Source organism: Myotis daubentonii, chromosome 6 (genome assembly GCF_963259705.1).
Source record: "Myotis daubentonii chromosome 6, mMyoDau2.1, whole genome shotgun sequence".
In the NCBI taxonomy this organism is placed as follows: Eukaryota; Metazoa; Chordata; class Mammalia; order Chiroptera; family Vespertilionidae; genus Myotis; species Myotis daubentonii.
The window spans coordinates 70,621,470-70,645,875 of record NC_081845.1 but is presented as its reverse complement, the minus strand read 5'-3'; the positions used below and the strand labels follow the sequence as shown (position 1 = coordinate 70,645,875).

At 39.7% G+C, this 24,406-nt stretch overlaps 1 protein-coding gene across 1 annotated transcript in view; it reads right to left on the bottom strand.

Annotated features, from left to right (window-relative positions):
• EYS (eyes shut homolog) overlaps positions 1 to 24,406 on the bottom strand; it is a 1,266,634-nt gene that overhangs the window by 886,471 nt on the left and 355,757 nt on the right. The window contains 1 exon segment of the mRNA XM_059702239.1: positions 17,521 to 17,642. Coding sequence (XP_059558222.1) covers positions 17,521 to 17,642 — 122 coding nt within the window.

The window sequence follows — 24,406 nt, the reverse complement described above, 5'->3', positions numbered from 1 at the left end:
AGCGTTCTATTTAATTTCTCAAGTGCCTTCAATCTATGGATACAGTCTTGTTCAGGAAAAAAGAAGTACAAATATAATGTTTAAAATTTTTGAAAAAGAAAAAAAAGGTAAACTCTCAAAATCTAGTACTTGCATTTTTTTTTTTTTATAATAAGGCATTCACTGATTGTAATTTCCTTTAAAAATCAAGACTAACCATGAGGAATATTTAGGCTAAACATAGCATAATTTCTGACAAAAGAAAGCATGTTTTCCTCTGCTGAGGCAAAATACTTTTTGATACTGAAGTCTAAGGAAATATTTATGTTTCACTCTTTAATATGGGACATTGGGAGACATAATGGGCCATGTTTCTCAGAATGGCTTGCAAGAGATACAGGAATATTCAAATGGACATCTCTTAAACTGATTTTGCATGAAAATATAACATAACATGGTAACTTTGCACAAACGTTTTTTGAATGAATTGGATTTCTAACTTTTGTGTAAGGTTTTTCCACATTTCAATTATCCTATTATTTTGGAAATCAATGAAACCCAGCGCATGCATTTAAAATATTCACAAATTATTTAGAGCACCTTGGTAAATATAGTCTAGTAAGGGAAACTGACTCAAATAAACAAATATGTGAAAGGAAATCAACTTGATAAAACATACATAAGATAAATAGTTAATGTTTTCATAGGCATCTAAGAATATGGAGAGCTGTTTTCTGTAGCCACTTTAGGTAATCTTTACAAAGCTCTGATCTTCAGAATAAAATATCTGTATATTTAATATTTTAAGGTGCATTCAGGATGTGTGCACATTATGTTTAAATTTTCCTACATTTTTCATGACAAAATAGTTTTACAGAATTGAGAATTATTTATAATCAAAGCCACTTTGACATTTATAGTTATTTGGGAAGAAATAACTCTTACAAAAAAAAAGAGAAATAAAGAAATGACCTCAAACAAAATTAAAAATACAAATTCCTAGCTACTTGGAGATATGAGACTCTCAGTAAAGAAAAAGCATAGCATTGAACAACTATTTTATCACTGAGATAACAAAGAATGGTAGGTGATGTTTAGAAATAATAGAAAGTGTTAAGAAAGTACTGGAGAAAAAAGTTCTAAATTTCACATTCACATTGCTTCTGTTAATAACATCTCATTGGAAAAATCAATCTATGTAACTTCTGGTTTCCTCATGTATGAAATAGAGATAATATCAGTGCATCACATGTCCATACAGATAATAAAAGGCAAAATAGAAACATTTCCATGAAAATCCTTTGTTAAAAGGAACACAATATGTAAATAATCATCCATTTTTCATATTGAAACATGAATGTATTAGTATTTATCTTTTTAATAATTTGCCCAGAGTGGATTACAAAAATGCAATTTTAAAAAGACCAATAAATAGTAGGAGGAAATAAACTATGTATGGTCTCAAGAAAATTTTCTGGAGTGATGGATATGCTGTAATCTTGATTTTGGTGGAAGTTACATGGGTGAATTTAATTGCCAAAATTTCCTTAAATATATATGGAAGATCTTCCTTCATGTTTTATTACATGTAAAAAAATCTTGAGAACAATTGACTGCCTTATGAAGAGACTGTTTCTCTTAATATATTGCCCTACCTGCCCCCCCCCCCACCCAAAAAAAAGGAAACAGAGAAAATAGGCTACTTAAAAAAATGAGAAAAATGTAGGTGCTTTGTGTACTTGACCATTCCATATCTTTTTTTTTTAAAGAACATACCATGTAATTCTGATTAATAAAATTTTCAGAAAAAAATGACAATACAGATTTGATTAAAAAGAGCTTCACATTTACATTCTTTGACTTTTTGTTCAACTGTAACCTTTTTACCACAGTTCAATAAAAAATATTTTTAGTGGCAAAACTCATACTCCCGAGTTTACATTTTGTGCCTGTCAGAGTCATTGCCCACACATGCAACATTGAGTCTGAGGCCAACAGTGACCGATGGCTTCAATTCATTTCTAGTGAAACATTCCTTATTGTGTCTGGCTCTTTTGTTTTTGTTTTACACTTTTTCTTAAATTTTATAAGTTATAGAGCTTAATTGAAACAAGTATAAAAAAGGTCAACATTTAAAAGAAACAAATGTTAAAGAACAGGCAAACAAGTACAGTGGGGCCTTCACTTACGAGTGTCCCGACTAACGAGTTTTTCGAGATATGAGCTATCTCTCGGCTGATTTTTTGCTTTGAGTTTCGAGCTAAAATTCAGGTTATGAGCTCCCCCTTTACTTTTGTCTTTAAACACGCCTATTTACATTATCCAAAAAAACCCTAAACAAATTATTTAGCATCATCAAAATATCACAGCAAACTTCTGGCTATTAAAAAAACCATAAACAGCAATGTTAACAAGAGAACAAAACTCTGGCTAATAACAAAGCAATACCAAGGCAAAATCAAACTACAAACATGTTAACGTTTTCAGGATATTCCACCCAGAGTCCTTAGATTTAGCTAGGCAAGATTTTACAGAAAACTGACAGTTCACCAACGCTAGCATAGCTTCCACTTGCTTTTCTAACATTTGCTTGGCCTTAGTCGTCATCTTCTTCAGCTGACTCCATGCTGATATCTCGCGGATGCAAAGATGTCGTTGATGCAAAACCAGTCCCCTGGATCAGGCTGTTTGGGCAGTTGACCTCGGCCCTGAGTCCGTACCAGTCCCAGTCCAATCAGCCTCATCCACACCGGTGGAAGTCTGATCCCTTTTCAGCTTCTTTCTTTATCCGCTGCTGCATGGAAACGAGCAGCCCTAGGTCCTGCAGAGCTGGAGACTTCCGATTCTGAGTCTGGCGTCTTGCACAGACCCAAAGTCCCAGGGAGCTATCTGGTCGCACAAGCCTAGAAACAATGCAACTGCTGCAAGAGCTTACAATCTAGGTCAGAAATACAAATTACTTCCTTAAACATCAACCACAGCCATCTTCTGCTTTACAGTGGCTTAAACAAAACCTAGGAGATTTCTACCTTATTTTGTACCTCCTAATTACTTCTTTTCTACCTCCTATTTTCTACCGCTTGCTTCTTGCCACTTGCTTTCTACCACTTATTTTCTATTTCTACCGCTTATTTTCTACAGCTTATTTCTACCGCTTATTTCTACTGCTTATTTCCTATGGCTTAGACTTTAAAAAGACTTCAATTAAGCATTATTCCCATGTTTTACACCGAGCTAATTTTACCACACTTCGGCTCCCTACCTTATTTTTGTTTTTTGGCCTTCTTATTTTTGCTTTTTAAGCTTAACTTCTTATTTTCTTACTATAGGTTTTTTAAGCTTACTCTCTACGCCTTGGAGCCTCCTTTCACCTGACCACTTTTTAAATTCCCCCGAACTCAGGCCTGTTCGGACTTCATTTGTTACGGCCAAAACTCAGGCCCTGGTCCCAGAACTCAGTCACTGTTCAGGCGCCATTTGTGCCACACCAGCACAACCAAGGGTGATCCTGATTGGGTGGGGCGGGGGAGGTGGGGTAAAGGATTAAGGAAAGACAGACAAGAGAATAATAGCTGGGTCTCGGTGGGACGCTGCTTCCCTGATGAGGAGACAACAATAGCGCCCACAAGCCGTGTCTTTATTTTATAGCAGATGCCAAGAGGCAAAGTAGGGGTGTGAGCACGTTGTTTACAGCATTCTCGTGAGTTTCAACCCTACTCAAGTACATGCACCTGAACTCTAGCACAAGGCACGTGGGGCCACGTGTTCGGACCATAGGTTCAAGCTTACAACCACAGCTGTTGACTATGATTGTTCTGGGAGGGCCCTGCCCTTCCAGCTGGGACTTGCACGTGGCAATGAGAGGACCCTGTCTTTTCATTAGTCTGAGGCTTGAACCTGTCCAAAACACTGTACCCGTGCCCCACAATGAGCCAGCTTCAGATACCCCACCGCTAGTTGGTGCAGCGAATGTCACAGTGAACACCACAACATCAGCCCAGCATCACGTGTCTCACTCATTCACTTTTGATTTGACATACGAGTCACTTGAGTTATGAGCTCTGTCACAGAATGAATTAAACTCGTAAGTCAAGGCCCTACTGTATAACCCATTCTAAGACAATAACACTTTCAATCTAGAGTTTTACTGTAAGAAATAATGAGATGATCTAAGATTTGATTTTTTTCTAATTACTTTGTTAAATAAAAAAAATTATCTTTAAGTATTTTATGCACATAGCTCTGTGAATAAAATTGAAGATATTTTATGCACAGGTATACCAAATTATAAAATTCTGGGCTGCCACAGTTATAAGAAATGCTTTAATATCTGCACTGAGAATACATCAGAGGGTGTTATGATTTGAATTGTGTGCCTCTAAAAGATCATGAGTCCTAACACCCTGTAACTCAAAATGTGGCCTCCTTTGGAAATAGGGTCTTTAAAGAGGTAATGACGTGAAAGTGAGGACATTAATCTAACATGACTGTGGGCCTTTATCTAAAATGGCTGACATCTTTACAAAAAAAGGGAAAATTTGGAAAGAGAGCTAGACATGCACACAGGAAAAATCGCATGAGAAGATGAAGGCAGAGACTGAAATGATCCATTAGAAGTTAAGGAATACCAAATACTGCCATAGGGAACTAACACAGAGGGAACATAGGGACCTTTTATTTTTTTTAGTGGGAAACAACCAGGAACTTGATTTATTCTGAAAAATAGCATGGCGTCAGATAACACTGTATTTCAGTTCACGCATTCTTTTCTGCTTTCAACACAACTTCCATGAAGTAAGAGAGTTCATTTATTCATTCAAAAACAGTTTTAAATATCTTTTCAGTTTATCACTCATCCACAGGTAATATAATACCATGTCCCAGTAACATAAGAGCCTCTCATTACAAGAAACAGGGATTTTCCCTTTCTCTTTTCTGTGCTATTGTTATAAAAAAAAACAATTTTATTTAGTGAATTCTGAAGCCTATTTGTAAAATTATAATTGGTCATAGGACATATTCATCTTTCAAAGAAAACATACTTATTCCTTGGGTTACTTTTCAATAAAATTGGAACTCTGTCAAGTTCCAACTTTTCCATTGAGAAAAGGAATAACTCTTTAATGGCTCAGAAATCAGTCAGAATTACTATGGAGACTGCTCCCATTTGGAACTAAGGGGTAGTCAGTGGCAATATATGTATGATTTTATGTTAAAATCAAGACCAGTTAAAAGTGATAAAAAACACACAGATTTGGAGTCACATAAACCTTGATTTGATATTTAGATTTACCGCTTTTTAACACTGACTTTACCTTAGCTACTGAAAATATCTAAGCTTTGGTTCTCACATATATGGACATAGATAAACATCACTAAGATATTTTGTTCTAGCATAAAATGATATGATCTAGAATTGTTTGGTAAAAATAGTCTAGCTAATTGTAAATGTAATAGTAAATCTATCTATCCAAAAGGTAACTGTATAAAATCTGTCCAAATCTTGAATGCGGACATACTTTGATCCATCAATGTCATTTCTAGGAATTTATTGTATAAACATACAGACATATGCATGAAAAGAGCCACATATAATTAATTTCCCCAAACAATACTTTATAATTGTATAATATTAAAAATTGCCTAAGTGGCCATTACATTATATCCATGAAATAAAATATGGTGTAGCTACCCAAAAGAGAGGTGAAAGATTCACATACCAACATATATGTTGTTCATAATTAAGGTGCTTATAAAGAAAAAAATCTTCCATTTGCTAAAGGCGAATTTGCACCATAGATTGCTGTTTTCTGGATTAAAATTCTGCAATGATTTACTCTTATGTTAGCACTTATTTTACATTTATCATTAGCATTTGGGGCTCTATGCATAAGCTCAGCAAAAAATAAAATAAAATAAAAATCTCCAACAATACACCAGAATTTTGTAGAGTTTTCATTTAATATATTAAATGAATATAAATAAACATAGATATTTTTCTACTTATACTCATTAAATTTCAAACATTTTTAAGTTATATCCATTACAATTTTTAAAACTTCCTTAGTAAAAGCTTAGAAAGTGTCAATGCATAGTATATATTTCATACTCTAAGGCATCTAGCACGACTTTGCATGAATTATAAACTGAAGAAAAGAAACAAAATTCATATGGTCGACTGGGGGAAAACCTTCATGCTGTTTGAAGGTCTATTTTGCAGTGTCCCATAAGAAAGGCAGGCCAAAGCATCCACACGGATGCCAATTACACCGGCAGCAAAGGAGTCAGATGCTGTTGGCAAAACATGCTCCAGAGTGTGGCATCTGGGTCCTTTAACTGCCATACAGAGCCCCATCTGTAGCTAAAGCTGTTGACTCTGCTTTGGGGTAAGAAAAATCAGAAATAAAGAAGGCAGTTAAATTCTAAACCGTGCCAGGAATGGCAGAAGGCAGGCTGCAGTCAGCATTCAAATTACATCCCTAGCCCAATTTGCTTTTTAATGTCTTGAAACTGTATAAACACTAAACTATGTTAACTCCAGTAGTTTAGTGATGAGTTTAGAGATGAGCACATGTAGGTGGTTCAGTAACTTAGGAAACACAGATCACCTAAACAGATTTGATATTCCAACAAAAATATTCTCTTTCCTAACATTTTTCCTCTCAAAGAATATAGCCATATGGTGAATAAAATGCAATTCTCATTCGACATATTAAAATAAATTATTTTAAGAATTCATTATGGTATATAATGTGAATTCTCACAAATAGTACGGAATTTAAGAATTTTCTTTTTGATTTTTAATGTTTTCTTTAGACTGACATTTCACAAAATGCAGATAGTCATTGTATCCTTTACTGAGCCTCCTGACATTTTTACCCAATTGAAATTTGTGGGAAAGATTCAGAGAGCCCTAACACTTACTTAATTAATAAACTGTTGCTTAATTACAAAAGAATAAGGTAATCTTTTATTGTTCTTCATGTAGAACGGGATGAGTTGCTATCTATATAATCCCATGAATTCATCATTTGTCGGTTGCTGCTCTTCTATTATTTATACACATATATTTGAAAACAAGATAGATGTTGGGCCGAAACCGGTTTGGCTCAGTGGATAGAGCATCGGCCTGCGGACTGAAAGGTCCCGGGTTCGATTCCGGTCAAGGGCATGTACCTGGGTTGCGGGCACATCCCCAGTGGGAGATGTGCAGGAGGCAGCTGATCGATGTTTCTCTCTCATCGATGTTTCTGACTCTCTGTCTCTCTCCCTTCCTCTCTGTAAAAAATCAATAAAATATATTTTTTAAAATATATTTTTAAAAAAAAAATTTAAAAAAAAGATAGATGTTGGGAATAATAAAAACCAGTAATATTTAAGAAACAGACTCAGAGATGCATAGAACAGACTGACAATTGCCAGAGAAGAGGGGTATTGTATTGGGGGATGGGAAAAAAAAGAAAGAGAAAGGATTAGGAAGCACAAACTGGTAATTATAAAATAGTCACAGGATGTAAAAGCAGAGTACAATCAATAATATTATAATAACTATGCATGGTGCCAGGTTGGTACTTGAAATATCGGGGGATCACTCTGTAAAGTGTATGACTGTCTATCCACTATATATTCTAGGTCCAGACTTTCTGACTCTAGAACCCATGTTTTCTCTCTATCTCATTCTCACCTGCTCTTACTCTCTCTTATATATAAAATATAATTTGGTACAGTCACTTCAGTAATGGTGAAGAAAGGGCTTCTAAAAATTTACTATTCTATTAAAAAATAAGAAAACTGGCAAACAAACAATGTATTCAGAACTCTGGAAATAAAATAAAGGCTTGCAAAAATCTGAGCAAGTTTTACTCACACAAAAAAAAAAAAAAAAAAAGGCTGAATCTCATGCTCGTAGTCAGTTGGTGGTGGTTCAACTTGTTGTATTTCCATCTCCCTCTCCCAAGCCCTGTCATAGTCTTGAAAACAACAACTTTACAATAATGAATCTGTGAAACCTGGAGGCCTAGCAGCCTCTGAAGAGGCAGTGCAGGTTTAGAGCTTACACATAGGATTCTTCTCTGGGAATGTCACTATTTCATTGGTCTGGCAGCTCTCTGAAAGGTTCCATTCTCAGGAATTGACTTTACTTGACCTAAGTCAAACCTAACTCTGTTCAACAATCCTTATAAGGATTTATTCACAACAATCAGTGGAAATTGCTTAACCTTGTAGGTGCTTGAGGTGATGATTCCAGTTGAGACTAACAAGACGCTGATCAATATACTTTAAGGTAAAAGTTGGGAATGAAATGTTCCTAGAGGTCTTTGAAAAGCTAAACATATTCCTGGGAAACTAGAAGACACAACGTAGAGTCTAATCCAGCCGTGGGCAAACTACGGCCCGCAGTCCGGATCAGGCCCGTTTGAAATGAATAAAACTAAAAAAGAAAAAAGATCGTACCCTTTTATGTAATGATGTTTACTTTGAATTCATATTAGTTCACACAAACACTCCATCCATGCTTTTGTTCCGGCCCTCTGGTCCAGTTTAAGAACCCATTATGGCCCTCGAGTCAAAAAGTTTGCCCACCCCTGCTAATAAAAGGGTAATATGCTAATTAGACTGGGATACCTTTTAGGAGACATTCTGGACATTCTTCTGGACAAAGCCATGGTGGTGGGGCCAAGGTAGGGGCTGTTAGAGGCCAAGGGGGAGGGCAGTGATGGGTGATCAGGCTGGTGGGGGGTGGGGCAGTTGGGGCAAGCAGGCCATCAGTGGGGGTCAGTTGGTGGTGATCAGGACAGCAGGAGGGGCAGTTTGGAGTGAGCAGGCCATTTGGGGGCAAGCAGGCCAGTGGCAGTGGGCAGTTGGGGTCAAGCAGGCCGGCAGGCAGAGTAGTTAGGGGCAATCAGGCAGGCAGGCAGGCAGGTGAGCAGTTAGGAGCCAGCAGTCCCAGATTGTGAGAAGGATGTCCGACTGCCGGTTTAGGCCCGATCCCTGTAAACCAGCAGTAGGACATCCTTCAAGGGGTCCCAGATTGGAGAGGGTGCAGGCTGGGCTGAGGAACACCCCCTCCCCCGTGCACGAATTTCGTCCTCTGGGCCACTAGTCAATTAATACTTGACAAAGGAGGCAAGAACATACAAGGCAATCGAGACATTCTCTTCAATAAATGGTGTTGCGAAAACTGGATAGATACTTACAAAAAAAATAAACTAGACCAACTTACACCATACAGAAAAATAAATTCAAAATGGATAAAGGACTTAAACGTAAGATGGGAAACCATAAAAATTGTAGAAGAAGCCATAAGCACCAAGATAGCAGACATTTGTCATAGCAATATCTTTATCAATACGCTCCTAGGGCAATGGAAACTAAGGAGAAAATAAAGAATAGGGACTATCCTATCTAATAAAAGAGAAACATTGGTAATTAGCGTACATCCACTACCCTTCCCATTGGCTAATCAGTGAGATATACAAATTAACTGCCAACCAAGATGGCGGCTAATTTGCATCCTGCAGGCAGGGAGGGCCAGCTGAGTTGCTGTCTGGCCCCTGTGGGGCCTAAGCCCCAACACCAGCCGGGACCCCAGTGTGAAGCCCTGGGCGGCAGGGGGCTTGGAGGTGTGAACAGCCGCCTAAGCCACGCCCCCAGCCACCCTGTGTGCGCCCTGGGCAGGAGGAGGGAGGGAGGCTTGTCCCAAGAACAGCCGCCTAAGCCACGCCCCCAGCCAGGACCCCTGTGTGAGGCCCAGGGCCGGGGGGCCTCCGCAGCTGCAGTGTCGGACCCAGGCCCCCAGCCTGCCCTGGGCTCGCTCAAGGAGGGGCTGGGGGCCTGGGGTTTGCTAAACTTTACTGGAGCTGCTCCCCACACCCCAGCCCCTGCCCCAGAACCACACTGCCCGCAGCAAGGCTCCGGGCAGCTTCCTGACAGGTGGGCGGCAGGAGAGCCGGGTAGAGCGGGGGCTGCAGGGAGCCACGGAAGGGCTGGGCCGCGGGAGCCAAGCTCCCGGGGTCTGAGGAGAGAGCCTGAAGGTAGAGGAACCTTTGGCAAAGCGGCCGCCAGGAGCCGGGCCATGGGGTCTGCAGGTGCGCGGACAGGCCTCCGCCTGATGGGTGATCCTGGGCAAGCGCCACGGCTTCGGGGAAGCGGCTGGCCAGGAGGCAGGCGGCCCAAGGGGCGCAGAGCGGCCCAAGGTGGGGTGCACTGGAGGGGGCTCAGGCCTGGGCAGGGTGCTGGCGGGTGGGGCTCTGGCTCTCCTGCAGAGAGTGCGGTTCTGTATTGGCCCCAATAGGCGGGAAACAAGAGGCGATGACTGCAGGCGTGGAAGGACCCCGGGCGGAGGGGCGCAGACTCGCAGCCCTGAGGCGGGGGTGGAGGGGCGGCACCACCTCCGTGGAGGAGCGCCCCACTGCTGGGTACCTCACTGCGGCGGTTTGGTGAAGCTCCCGGGGGTGACCGGGCCTCCCCGCGGCCTGCACACTTGTGAGGCCAGGACTCCTGCTCCCGCCTTGGCCCAAAAACAAGTCTGCGCCCGCCCTGCCCCAGTTCTCACCCACCGGATGGGGGTGCACACCTGCACAGTGAGTGCAAGCCTACCACCTGCTCCCCAGAAGGGGGGGGCAGTAAAGAATGGGGTGGGGCGGGGGAGAGGAAAGAAAGTGGAGCATCCATGATGAAGAGGTGCTGGAGAACGAGGCTCAGAAGCCTGACGGGGAGGTTTGTTCTGTTTGCCCCGCGGCTGTCCCTTAGGAAAGGCGGAGAGCCGGCTGTGAGGGCTCCCTGCGCAAGGAGTCCAGTTCCATAGCCAACTGGAATTGGCCTCAGTTTCCTGCTCTGTAAAATGTGTTAAGCGTGTACCAGTGCCTTCACTGAGCTTTGCGGGCCAATTGAGATACTATATAAAGAAAATGAGGGAAGACGTGAGAAAGAAAAGGAAGGGCGGGCAACACAAAAGAAAGATTGGAAGGAACCTGTAAATAGGTTATAGGGAATAGCGTCAACAATGTTGTAATGATGGTATGAAGGCCGGTGGGTACTGGAAATATCATCAAAGGCCGGTGGGTACTTTGTAAAGTATATGGTTGCCTAACCACTATTCTGTAACTAATAAACCTGAAACGAATACAAAATAATATTGAATGTAAAGAAATGAAAATAGAAGTAAAATTTTTCTAAATTTCAAAGTTTAAATAAAGGCTGTAAAGGAAGGAAGGGGGAGAATAAAAATAGTGTTTTTCATTTTACCACTTTATTGTCTTTTCAGTATATGAAAAAGACAGTTGTCTTTATATGGTGCTTTTATGCTTTTCTAAGTCATTATCTCATTTGAGGTTCAGGGCAATTTAAAGACAAGATAATTATTCCTTCCACTATTCAAAGAATGGAAATCTTGGTGCCTGGCCCCAATGATTCAGTCGTCAATCCCTTATTGTAAAGCAGGGTTAGTGAAATTTTCTGTGAAGGGTCATATATATACTAATAAAAGCCTTGGGGGTGATCTGGCCAGCAGGGGAGGGCAGTTGGGGATGATCAGGCCGGCAGGGGAGTAGTTAGGCGTCAATCAGGCCGGCAGGGGAGCTGTTAGGGGGCGATCAGGCTGGCAAGCTGAAGCAGTTAGAGGCAATCAGGCAGGCACGCAGGTGAATGATTAGGAGACAGCGGTCCAGGATTGTGAAAGGGATGTCCAACTGCCAGTTTAGGCCCGATCCCGGCAGTCGGACATCCTGGGATCAGGCCTAAACCATTAGTCCACATCCCCCAAAGGGTCCGAGATTGGAGAGGGTGCAGGTTGGGCTGAGGGACACCTTCTCCCGTGCACGAATTTCGTGCACCGGGCCACTAGTCCTATGTAATAAAAGCCTAATATGCTAAGTGTCTGGATGGCTGTTCAACCAATCAAAGCTTAATATGCTAATGTATGCTTAAGGCTGATCAACCGCTCGCTATGACATGCACTGACAACCAGGGGGCAGATGCTCTGACTGGCAGATTACCTTGCTGCTAGGATCTGGCCGATCAGAACTGAGTGAGATGGGCCAGACACACTCTGGAGTCCTCCTGCATCCCTCCCTGGCCCTCTTCATGCACTGGTGGGGTCCCGTGGCCTGGCCTATGCCCTCTGGCAATCCAGGACCCCTTGGGGAATGTCAGAGAGCCAGTTTTGGCCGATCCCACAGGCCAGGCCGAGGGACCCCACTTTTGCATGAATTTGTACACTGGGCCTCTAGTATCAAAATAAAAAGCCTCTGCACGGCAAAGAAACCATCAACAAAACAACAAGAAAGCCCACTGCATGGGAGAACATATTTGCTAATGCTATCTCCGATAAGGCTTTAGTCTTCGATATTTACAGGGAACTCATACACTTAACAAAAGAAAGATAAACCTAAATAGACACTTTTCAAAAGAGGACATTCAGAAGGCCGAGAGACATATGAAAACATGCTCAAAATCACTAACCATCAAAGAGATGCAAATCAAAACAACAATGAGGTACCATCTCACACCTGTCAGAATGGCTATCATCAACAAATCAACAAACGATAAGTGCTGGAGAGGATGCGGAGAAAAAGGAACACTCATGCACTGCTGGTGGGAATGCAGACTGGTGCAGCCACTGTGGAGAACAGTATGGAGTTTACTCAAAAAACTAAAAATGGAACTGCCATTTGACCCAGTGATCCCACTCTTAGGAATATATCCCAAGAAATTAGAAACACCAATCAGAAAGGATATGTGCACCTCTATGTTCATAGCAGCACAATTCACCATAGCTAAGATTTGGAAACAGCCTAAATGTCCATCAGCAGATGAATGGATTAGAAAACTGTGGTACATCTACATGATGGAATACTATGTTGCTGTAAAAAAGAAGGAACTTTTATCATTTTCAAAAGCATGGATGGAACTGGAGAGCATTATGGTAAGTGAAGTAAGCCAGTTGGAGAAAGATAAATATCACATGATCTCACTCATATGTGGGATATAATGATCAACATAAACTTTAACAAAAATAGATCCAGAGACAAAGAAACACTGAACAGACCTTCCAACCTCAGAGAAAAGGCAGGAAGGGGGGTAAGAGAACAGCCAAAGGACTTGTATGCATGCATATAAGTCTAACCAATGGACACAGACACTGGGGTGGTGGGGTCTTGTCCTGGGAGGCTGGAGTGGTGGGGGGCAGGTCAATCGGGGGGAAAAGGAGACATATGTAATACTTTAAACAATAAAAAAATAAAGAAAAGAAAAAAAATGCAACACAATTTCTTAGAAATAAAATCAATAATCTATCAAAAATCTGCTGGCTGGTATGGCTCAGTGGTTGAACGTTGACCTATGAACCATGAGGTCATAGTTCAATTCTGGGTCAGGGCACATGCCTGGGTTGCAGGCTCGATCCCCAGTAGCCTCTAGTAATGTATATTTATAGTTTTTTTGCTTGTCTTGTTTTATATCTTTAAGATCTGTATAGGAAATAACAGTATTTTTATCTAAATAAAAGTACTGTCATGTTAGATAATAATTTACTATCTTAATGCTCTCATTCTGTTTGATACACGTAATGAGAATAATATATTTTGGACCAATAGGTGGACAAACATTAGTGACATATTTCATATAAATACACACACATATTTATTTTTTACACATATGTATGACATTGTATTTTGCTAAAGAGCAGCAACTAACATCCAGGCAATCCAGGAGCTATCTAGTACAAAAATCTGGCTTTACAGCTAGAAATTGGTGTTGTGTTGAACATTTCAACATACAATTGCATAGAAAATGAGACGGGACTGCTCTGCGATCCTGATGAATTATAACAAAAACAAGCTTACTCCATAATTATATTCAAATGTAGACAAAAACATGAACATTATCTATACCACAAACATGCCCCAATCATAGCTAGTATAAATGATTGCTGCCGCTTTAAAAATTTTGGCTTTCACCTCTGTCCAGTCTTGCATCGTTCTAGATAAGATGTATTATGAACCAAATCATATAATTCTTTACACTTCCTGGCAATATACTAGTACAACCTAGGCCAGTGATGGCGAACCTATGACACGCGTGTCAGAGGTGACACGAGAACTCATTTTTTTGGTTGATTTTTCTTTGTTAAATGGCATTTAAATATATAAAATAAATATCAAAAATATAAATCTTTGTTTTACTATGGTTGCAAATATCAAGAAATTTCTATTTGTGACACGGCACCAGAGTTAAGTTAGGGTTTTTCAAAATGCTGACATGCCGAGCTCAAAAGATTCGCCATCACTGACCTAGGCCAATGTCCCACTTTCTTAAACCTTCCCCCAAATTACATGTCACACCTCAAACCTCAAAGTCCTTTCCAGCACCCTTTTACAGAGGTGCCCCATGGGATTTACATGGTGTGTGTTCTCCCTCTGGACATTCAATTATAAACCCAATTTGTTCAACTAAAGGTGTGTTCCTGCTGGTATTTGTCTGGAGGCGATAGTGTGAGTGTACACATACTCAAATGCAAAAATAAGTTGTTTGTAGTAATTAAGAAAGAGCTGAAATTTTATATATATATATATTCAGAGTCCCTGAAAAAGAAACTGGAAAATTCATATTCTATATATGTAGACTACAATTAATACTTATTTAGGGAAAATAAAATAAATATATACATCAATGGAGCTTGTTCCTAGCCTAACAAAAGTGATTCTTTCTTCCACTGCATAGATAAGCAGTTAATATTAATTTGTGATATATCAATATATCAGTATCACAAAAAATAACTCTGGAGTTTTACATTTTTGTATAGTTTAAACTACCAACTATTAACACAGTGAGTTTATTTTTAATATTACCAAGAGTATTCATTTGTCCTTTCTGTCACTGAAATATCAATCTAACTATTGCCAGTTATTTCAGAATTCTTCCTTAATGAATTAAACTGACAACTATGACTAATCTGGCTTTTATAACCCATTTCAGTCACCAAAAGTAAGATACATTTGTGAAAACTCTTACATGCTTCAGAGGATCCAGAATTCTCAATGGTAATCATAAGACAAAAGAAAGTATGTGAGTTATTTTGGAGGGCACCTTGAAATCATTTTCAATTGTCCCTGAAAAACAATCATCTAAGTATATTTATAGTCAACTAATCGGCTTCTGTGACAAGAAAAAACATATTTCAGTTGCAAATGGAGAGCATTATGCTAAGTGAAATAAACCAGTCAGAGAAAGATAAATACCTCATGATTTCACTCATTTGAGGAATATAGAGATCAACATAGACTGATGAACAGGGACAGATCCCAAGACAGAGAAACAGTGATCAGACTATCAATCCCCAGAAGGAAAGTAGGGGAGGAAGGGGGCAAGGGGAAGAGATCAACCAAAGGACTAGTATGCATGCATATAAGCCAAACCAATGGGCATGGACACCAGGGGGATGAGAGCAGGAGTTGGGGAGGGGGGCAGGATGGGGGTTTAATGGGGGAGATGAGGACACATTTGTAATACCTTAACTAATAAAGAATTTTAAAAAATAAATTAAAAAAATAAAAATAAATAAAAACCAAAAAAACACACACCTGGTTTTGCATTCCTTAAAGAGAACTTGTGTATAACAAACAAGCCAAAGAATGAGTTACCCAATATATATTTGGTTATTGAACACTTGAATTATCAATAGCTACTCGGAATATCTACTTAGAGTTTCTTTAAACTTTTCATCTAAAAACGAACTAATATAATTTGATTTTAAAATGTGGACACTCTATATTGTCAAATGTAGCAATAATTTGACTAAAGTAATCCAAACTCATGAAAATTTCTAGGTTACACATTGGAAGTTAAAATCAATGGACCCGCCCTGACCAGTTTGGCTCAGTGGATAGAGCGTCGGCCTGGGGACTGAAGGGTCCCAGGTTTGATTCTGGTCAAGGGTATGTACCTTGGTTACAGGCACATCCACAGTAGGAGGTGTGCAGGAGACAGCTGATCGATGTTTCTCTCTCATCGATGTTTCTAACTCTCTATACCTTTCCCTTCCTCTCTGTAAAAAATCAATAAAATATATTAAAAAAATAAAATGAAATAAAATCATTGGACCCACTAAAAAGTCATATTGTAGCATTCATTTAGCATGGATGGAATGATCTAAGATAAAGCTGAGATAGCAAAAACATGTTTTAAAGAAGTAAATGCATCTGTTACCTGTGCCACATCAGGTAATTGCATCTCCAAATTAAAAAGTATTTCTTTACTACTTGAAATATGTTGATTCTTTAAATACGTATTTAGTAATATGGTATAAATTTAAGTTATACAATATGTTTATTTGATACATTTTATATATTGTAATATGTTTGTCATTATAACATAGTAACATAGTTAGCACCTCTATCATGTCACATAATAATAATTTCTTTTGTGTGGTAAGGATAATTAAAATCTAATCCAGTAGTTCCCCACCTTTTTCTTTTTGGCCATGCCCCATCTAAGCACTTCTAAAATCCTGATGCCCCCCTATGACATAATTCTTTTTTAAAAAAAATATATATTTTATTGATTTTTTACAGAGAGGAAGGGAGAGGGATAGAGAGTTAGAAACATCGATGAGAGAGAAACATCGACCAGCTGCCTCCTGCACACTCCCCACTGGGGATGTGCCCACAACCAAGGTACATGCCCTTGACCGGAATCGAACCCGGGACCCTTCAGTCCACAGGCTGACGCTCTATCCACTGAGCCAAACCGGTGCTGGCTGACATAATTCTTATTATTCAAAAAGTGAACTCCTATTCACATGGAGGAAGCCTAAAATACCATTAACTTGGTCCAAACAAGCTTCTAAAGACCATGACATTCATGAAAGAGAAACATAAAAGAATGAAAGGACAGTTGAAGTACTGAGGAAGAAATCACTAAAAAATTGTTAAAAAATAATAATAATATGAAGTGATATTAAAAAATAGCAAAAAAGTTTCAAAACATATAATACAGAATTGCAATGCATAAGTATGTCACAATATATATTTATATATTGTACATGAGTCCCCTACAACTATAAGAATGCAAAAAAATCACTATTAATAACTCATTCTCAAATAACCCCCTTAAAAATCAAATGGCCCCCCTGTGGGGCGTGTGCCCCACATTAGGAACCACGGATCTAATCTTTTAACAAGTTGGATGCTTGTAATATTTTTGTCAATAGTCACTACACTGTACACTAGAAAACCAGGGCTTATATATCTACTCTTTGCAAGTTTGTACCCTTATATACATCTTTCCTATGCCTCCAACCCTTCCTCTGGTAAACACCATTTTACTCTGTGTTTTAATGTGATTATTACTGTTTTAACTTGAAATTTGGTATACATAAATTTCAAATGAATGTGACTATTTTTGTCAGTAAATGGTTCTTCATCTTGGAATAGTTATCTTAATTAAATGGATATAACGTGGAAATAATGTCTGGATGCAACTCAAGGACATTGAGAACTCCAATGAGAATTTCATGAAGAAAATGATAAATATATTACTCACCGATAGCTATTGTAAAGGTCAGTACAAGTGGACTTGTTCTCACAAGGATTCATTTTTCAGTCATTGGATTCTTGTTCATGAAAATTTCCTTCCCAACCTGATAGGCATACACACTGGTAGCTCTAAAGGAGTAATATAAAAATTATTAAACCTTTAGGTGTGTTTTACTATAAAGCCTAAAATCCAGATATTACTCCTGGCTATTTTGATTTCTTAGACAATTTATACTTTTTAAAACTTTTATAGAATGTCAATATGTATCTAAAGTTACTTTTACCACATTTTAAAAACTTTATAAACAGTATTCATTAGTATGTAGTAATTCAATAAATATTTGCAACATATCAATAAAGTCTATATAAGATATTAAACTATTTATGAATTATGCTCACAATGCAGAACTATTGACTTTGTTAAATGTCCTAATATAAAAATAGTGTATTAGTAATATGATGGTAGCAATTTAAACTAAGCTAAATACATAATTCAGCAAATAGTTCACAAGTTGAAAGAAATACAACTACGACAAATGAACCTTCTGTCAGCTTTGTGGCATTAGCTACAAATAATTAACCTAGGTAAATCAGTAATGTTGGTTGATTGAAATTATAAAACCTTTCATATTATTTTTCTAAAGTATAAAAAAATAATATTCAAAATACTAAAAGTAAAATTTTGCTTTCCCAGGATTTAGAAAACAAACAAAAGAATATAAAATTACTGTGGAGTAATAATTTATATATATTAAAATATTTTAAAATAATATTTTTTATTCTTTGACAAAACAGCAAGATTTGGGCTCTTACATTTAAAGATTCTAGATTTAGTATTATAAAACTATTAAAATCAATGTTAGCCATATCTCAATCTTCACTGTTTAAGTCAGTAGCCACTAGCCACATGTGGCTATAGGGTATTGATACGTGAATGGTTCCAACTGAGAAGTGCTGCAAGTATAAAATGCAGATTGGATTTTGAAGATTTAGTGTAAACATAATATAAACATAATATAAACATAATATCTCACTAACAATCATTACTTACATGCTGTAATGGTAATAGATATAAAGAGTTAAGCAAAACACTTTAAAATTAACTTCACCGGTTTTCTTTAACTTTTTTTTTTTAATGTGACTGATAAAAAGCTTGAAGTATACAGAGCTCTCATTACATTTCTATTGGACAGAGTTGTATAGATTAGGCCAACTTAGTCCCTTCACTTGTGAATAGAATTAAGATGTCCACATAGCTATATACACATACATGCAGAGCAGAAGTTCCCTGAAATTAGAGAAGGTGTTTAGTTTAATACATCCCAGCATGTTGGAGAATCCCAGTACCCCACAGATACTTAATGTTTGTTGAACAAATGAAAATGAATGAATCTGATAGGAAAAATAATGTAAAAGCTGCAGTTAGTACCCAAAACAGATTACAAAAGGATTCTATATGTTTGCTAGAGATGGATAACGAATGTATTTCAAATATTACAATAACCAGAGAAATACAAAAATTCACGTTCCATGTATGTATATTTAAGTTACAATAATTCAAATTCATGAAAAGTTGCCACTTAGCATCCCACTTTGGTTTAACAGAGCCAAGTGGTTTTCTATGCCTGTGAACAGCTGAAAAGCAGAGGGATGAGAGCCACAGCATTGTCAACACTGGGCTTTATTCCTGACACGTGTTAACTCTCCACTCAGACTACTCATTAATAATTCCCACGGGTTTGCTGAATTTGAGGAGCAATTTTTTCATGAATTTTCACTCTACATTGTTAACTTTTGTGATGAGTGTGTAACAGAGCCAAAGATTTCTTGGATTGTATATAGCTTATTGTTTTGTTTTCCTTCCTTTTTTGTGAGCACTAAAAGAGGACTTACATAAAAACTGAACATAATGATTAGATTTTGTTTTATAAATCTATTTAAAATGGAAGCGAGTCTACAATAGGCAAGTAAAGTGTGTGCTGTGGTGAATGGGAGGTAACCACCTAATTTAGTGATGGACATTAGGGCAGAGTAGTCCAGATGACACATATATAAAATCTGTGGAACAGGTTCAGCTACCCTTTAGTTGTGCTCTGACAATTCACTTTCTAAGAGATATGAATCATTTCAGTAAAAAACAAAAGCATGAGTTTACTGCTGGTTTTTATTTTAACATCTCAATAATAATTTGAAACAAATTTAGTGATACAAAAAGCCAATGAAATTTCTTCACTTTTAAAGTTAAATATTCCTTAAAATCTAATAATTACTGGTATTCTTGATGATTTAATAATTAGTAGAAATTATCATCAATTTAATGGTATAATTATCATTACGGTGTCAGGTACTTGAGCAGTGATCTCCAAATATGATGGAATAAAAAGGAAACATAAAAAGATGAAGGAAATGTATTTGTTTCTAATGTTAAATATTATAAAATATAAATGTTGAAAGGACTAGAAATGAATATTGACTAGAAATAACCCAGAGTTCAAGTATGTCTATTCATTGGTTGCTTACTTGATTCAGAAGCATTCTTCTGAATGTAGGCATTCTTAGTGCAAAGCACTTTCCCATTCAGCATTGTAAACTTAATTAATTCCAGTAATTTTAAATAATAGTTAAAGCTAAAATACTATTTTTAAATCACATTAGTTTTGAATTAAATAATTAAATTATATTTTGAGCTAGTTTACTGAGGGGTGCACTTAAAATATATTTACTAAATGAATAAAAGTTTGCATAATTTATAAAGTTGGAGCCACATCCTATCTACCCCTTAATATAAAGTGGACATTACTCTTCTTGCCATATTTGGGTAAAACACTTATCATAGTTTGAAAACATGCAGGTAAGAGGGAGGCAGGAAAGACAATGATGGAAGGAGATCCAGATCTAGAACAGTAAACTACCCAGCCAGGGACACAGAAGACAAAGCAGTGAGGTTCGGTAAGTGCGTTCGGATGAACTACATAGTGCTTAGTTTTCAACACCCAGATGTTTTAAATCCCTGTGATCAGTGACGAATATACTGAGGTAAGTGGGATAGACTAATTCTGACTATTAATTTTGAAGTTAGAAAGATGAAATTTAAGCCCTATTTGGTTGCTTCTGAAATTTATAGACATGTTTGGTGTACTAATTTTCTCTTGCTCCATACAAATTACCACAAATCAAGTAGCTTTAAACAACACACATTTGTTATTTCATAGTTTCCCAGGTCGCTGTCCAGGTATGAGCTATTCAGGTCTTTGCCTTAGAGTCTCACCAGGCTGAAACCAGTGATCACACCTGAGGCTTGGGGTTCTTTTCTAAAGTCAACGGTTGTCAGCAAAATTTCATTGTATCTATACAACTTAGAGAAAATTAAATTAAATGGGAAATGTAACTCAAATTTAACTTTAGCAATAAAACTGAAGAATTCACAGTCTTGCTAACTATCAGACATGGGCAGCATTCAGCGTCCAGAGACTGTGTTTAGGTCCTTGGCATGTGGCCTCCTCTTCTCCTAGCCTGGCCACTTGCTTCTATAAGTCCACCAGGAGAGTATCTGCTGCTGCAACTTGTCTCTTTTAAGGGCCCATCTGATTAGGTCAGGATAATCTGGCATTTGATAAATCAAAGTCAAGTGATTCGGGAACCTAGTTAAATCTGTAAAATCTATATTTCAGGAAAATATAGGATAACCATGGCAGTGAGATCCCATTGTGTTCCCAGGTCTTACACCCAACAAGAGGAGAGTTTATAGGGCATGACATCCTGGGAGGTGGAAATCTTGGAGCCACATCTATTCATCTACTTAATTTCTCTAAGTAACTTATTTAAATTCCCTAAGCCTTGGTTGCCTTCCTATGTAAAGTGCCAATAATACCTACTTCAAAGCTTATTTTGAGCATTTAGTACAGTAATGATTGAAACATGCTTAACTTGTGACACACAATTACCACTAATTAATAGTAGTCATTATCTCTAGGCATACCAGTCTAGATCTGATGAGGTTAATGTATAACTTGCAGAAAGTACAGCAACTGAGTCAGAATTATCCATTTTTATATTATTTACTAGAGGCCCGGTGCACAAAAATTTGTGCACTCGGGGGGAGGGGGGGTCCCTCAGCCTGGCCTGTGCCCTCTCGCAGTCTGGGACCCCTCAGGGGATGACCACCTGCTGGCTTAGGCCTGCTCCTGGGTGGCAGAGGAGAGGCCCAATCCCTAGGTGCAGCCCCTGGTTGGGCTCAGAGCAGGGCTGATTGGGGAGTTTGGGCACCATACCCTGTCACGCACAGAGCAGGGCCAATCAGGGGGTTGGGGCTCCGTACACTGTTACACACAGAGCAGGGCTGATCAGGGGGTTGAGGAGCTCCCCCGTGTCACTCACAGAGCAGGGCCCATCAGGGGGGTTGGGGCACCGCCCCCCCCGTCACACACAGAGCAGGGCGGATCAGGGGGTTGGGGCGCCGCCCTCTATCACCCACAGAGCAGGGCCGATCAGGGGGTTGGGGCACCGCCACTCTCACACTCAGGGCAGAGCCGATGGAGAGGTTATGGCTCTAACCCGTCACACACAGAGCAGGGCCCGTGGGGGGCGGGGGGGATTGGGGTGCCACCCTCTATCACCCACAGAGCAGGGCCGATCAGGGGGTTGGGGCACCGCCACTCTCACACTCAGGGCAGAGCCGATGGAGAGGTTATGGCTCTAACCCGTCACACACAGAGCAGGGCCCGTGGGGGGCGGGGGGGATTGGGGTGCCACCCTCTATCACCCACAGAGCAGGGCCGATCAGGGGGTTGGGGCGCTGCACCCTGTCACACACAGAGCCTCAGGGCGATCAGGGAGTTTGGGTGCTGCCCCCTGTCACGCTGATCCCGGTGCCGGGAGGCCTCGCGGCTCCGCTGATCCTGGTGCCAGGAGGCATATTACCCTTTTACTATATAGAATAGAGGCCTGGTACACGGGTGGGGGCTGGCTGGTTTGCCCTGAAGGGTGGCCTGGATCAGGGTGGGGGTCCCCACTGGGGTCCCTGGCCAGTCTGGCTGAGGGGCTGAGGGCCGTTTTCAGGCTGACGGGTGACTGAAGCTCTCAACCACTCCTTTTCTTTCTTTTTTCTTTTTTATTCTGGGCCAGCTTTAGCTCTGAGGCCTCGGCTGCTGAAAACAGGTTTCTGGTCTTTGTTTACCATCTGTATTTGATACAATGTTGCAGTCCGGCTGGCTGAAGCCCGGCTGAGTAAAGCAGGTTTCTGGGGGTTTTTTAGCTTCTATATTTGCAACATAGTTGCTTAGAGTTGCAGCTGAGAGGCCGGCAAGTCAGGCGGGGAACGTTGGAGTCCTTCGTCACTGAAGCAAGCAAGCCTCATGTTAGTTTCAAGCTGCATGGCTGCTGGCCGCTATCTTGGCTGACAGTTAATTTGCATAGCTCCCTGATTAGCCAATGGGAAGGGTAGCGGTCGTATGCCAATTACCATCTTTCTCTTTTATTAGATAGGATTTTCTTTGCATGAACAATTTAAGCTCCTTACTAGAAAATACAGATGATCAGACTAGGAAAACAAAGAAGAAAGAAGAGGGGGAATAGACTCTAGCAACGTGCCGATTACAAGACACAGACTTAGATCAAGTGAACACATTTCAGAACATATAAGTTAGGAAAATTGATCAAGAAAAAATAGAAAATATTATTAAACAAATATACATCTCAAAATGCACCAAAGGAGGGAGCTTGACAGTAGGCTTACATAGACTGAATTAAAATTACTTCCAAATCTTTAATTCTCCTCTTATGCCATAGGGTGCAAAAAATAGGAAAACAGAGGAAACTACCCAATTTATTTTTGAGGCTAGTGAAACCTAGTTACCCAAACCTGGCAAGCGCAAAATAAGGAATGCGAACTCAGACAATGTCACTTAAGATAAAAAATAAAATTGAAAAGATAAATTTTAAGTAAATGAATCTTAGCCTGGCCAGTGTGGCTCAGCAGTTGAGCATAGACCCATGAGCCAAGAGGTCACAGGTTGATTCCCAGTCGGGGCACATGTCCAGGTTGTGGGCTCAATCCCCATTAGGGGGGATGCAGGAGGTAGCAGATTCATGTTTCTCTCTTATTGATGTTTCTATCTCTCTATCCCTCTCTTTTCCTCTCTCTCTAAAATCAATAAAAAATAACATTTTTAAAAAAGTAATTAAATCCTAAAATGTCTTAAAAATATACTATCTAATAATAGAGAGACATGGTAATTAACCGTAACTTCGCTACCCTTCCCATTGGCTTATCAGCAAGATATGCAAATTAACTGCCAACCAAGATGGCGGCCGGCAGCCAGGCAGCTTAAGGGAACATGAGGCTTCCTGCTCCAGTGAAGGAGGAAGCCAAGGTTCCCTGCCTGCCACTGCTGGGCTCTGAGCTGCAGTCTAAGAAACAATGTTGCAATTATAGAACCTAAACAAACCCCAGAAACCTGCTTTCAGCCAGCGCGGCCTCAGAGCTTAGAGCGGCCAGTGATGGCAACAGAGTTTCAATTATAGAATCTAAACAAACCCAGATACCTGCTTTCAGCTGGCAACGGCCTCAGAGCTGGAGCCAGCTCTCAGTTCCAGTGACAGCTATAGAAGGTAAATTAATCACAGAATAAAAAAGAAAAAAGAAAAATGGAGAGGCTGGGAGCTTCAGTCGCCCACCTGCCTGAAAACAGCCCTAAGCCCCTCACTCAGACTGGCAAGGCACCCCAGTGGGGACCCCCACCCTGAAGGGGGTGTGGCCAGCTGCAAACAGCCATCAGCCTGTCATCCAGGCTGGCCAGGCACCCCAGTGGGGACCCTCACCCTGAAGGGGGTGTGACCAGCTGCAAACAGCCATCAGCCCCCTCATCCAGGCTGGCCAGGCACCCAAGCGGGAC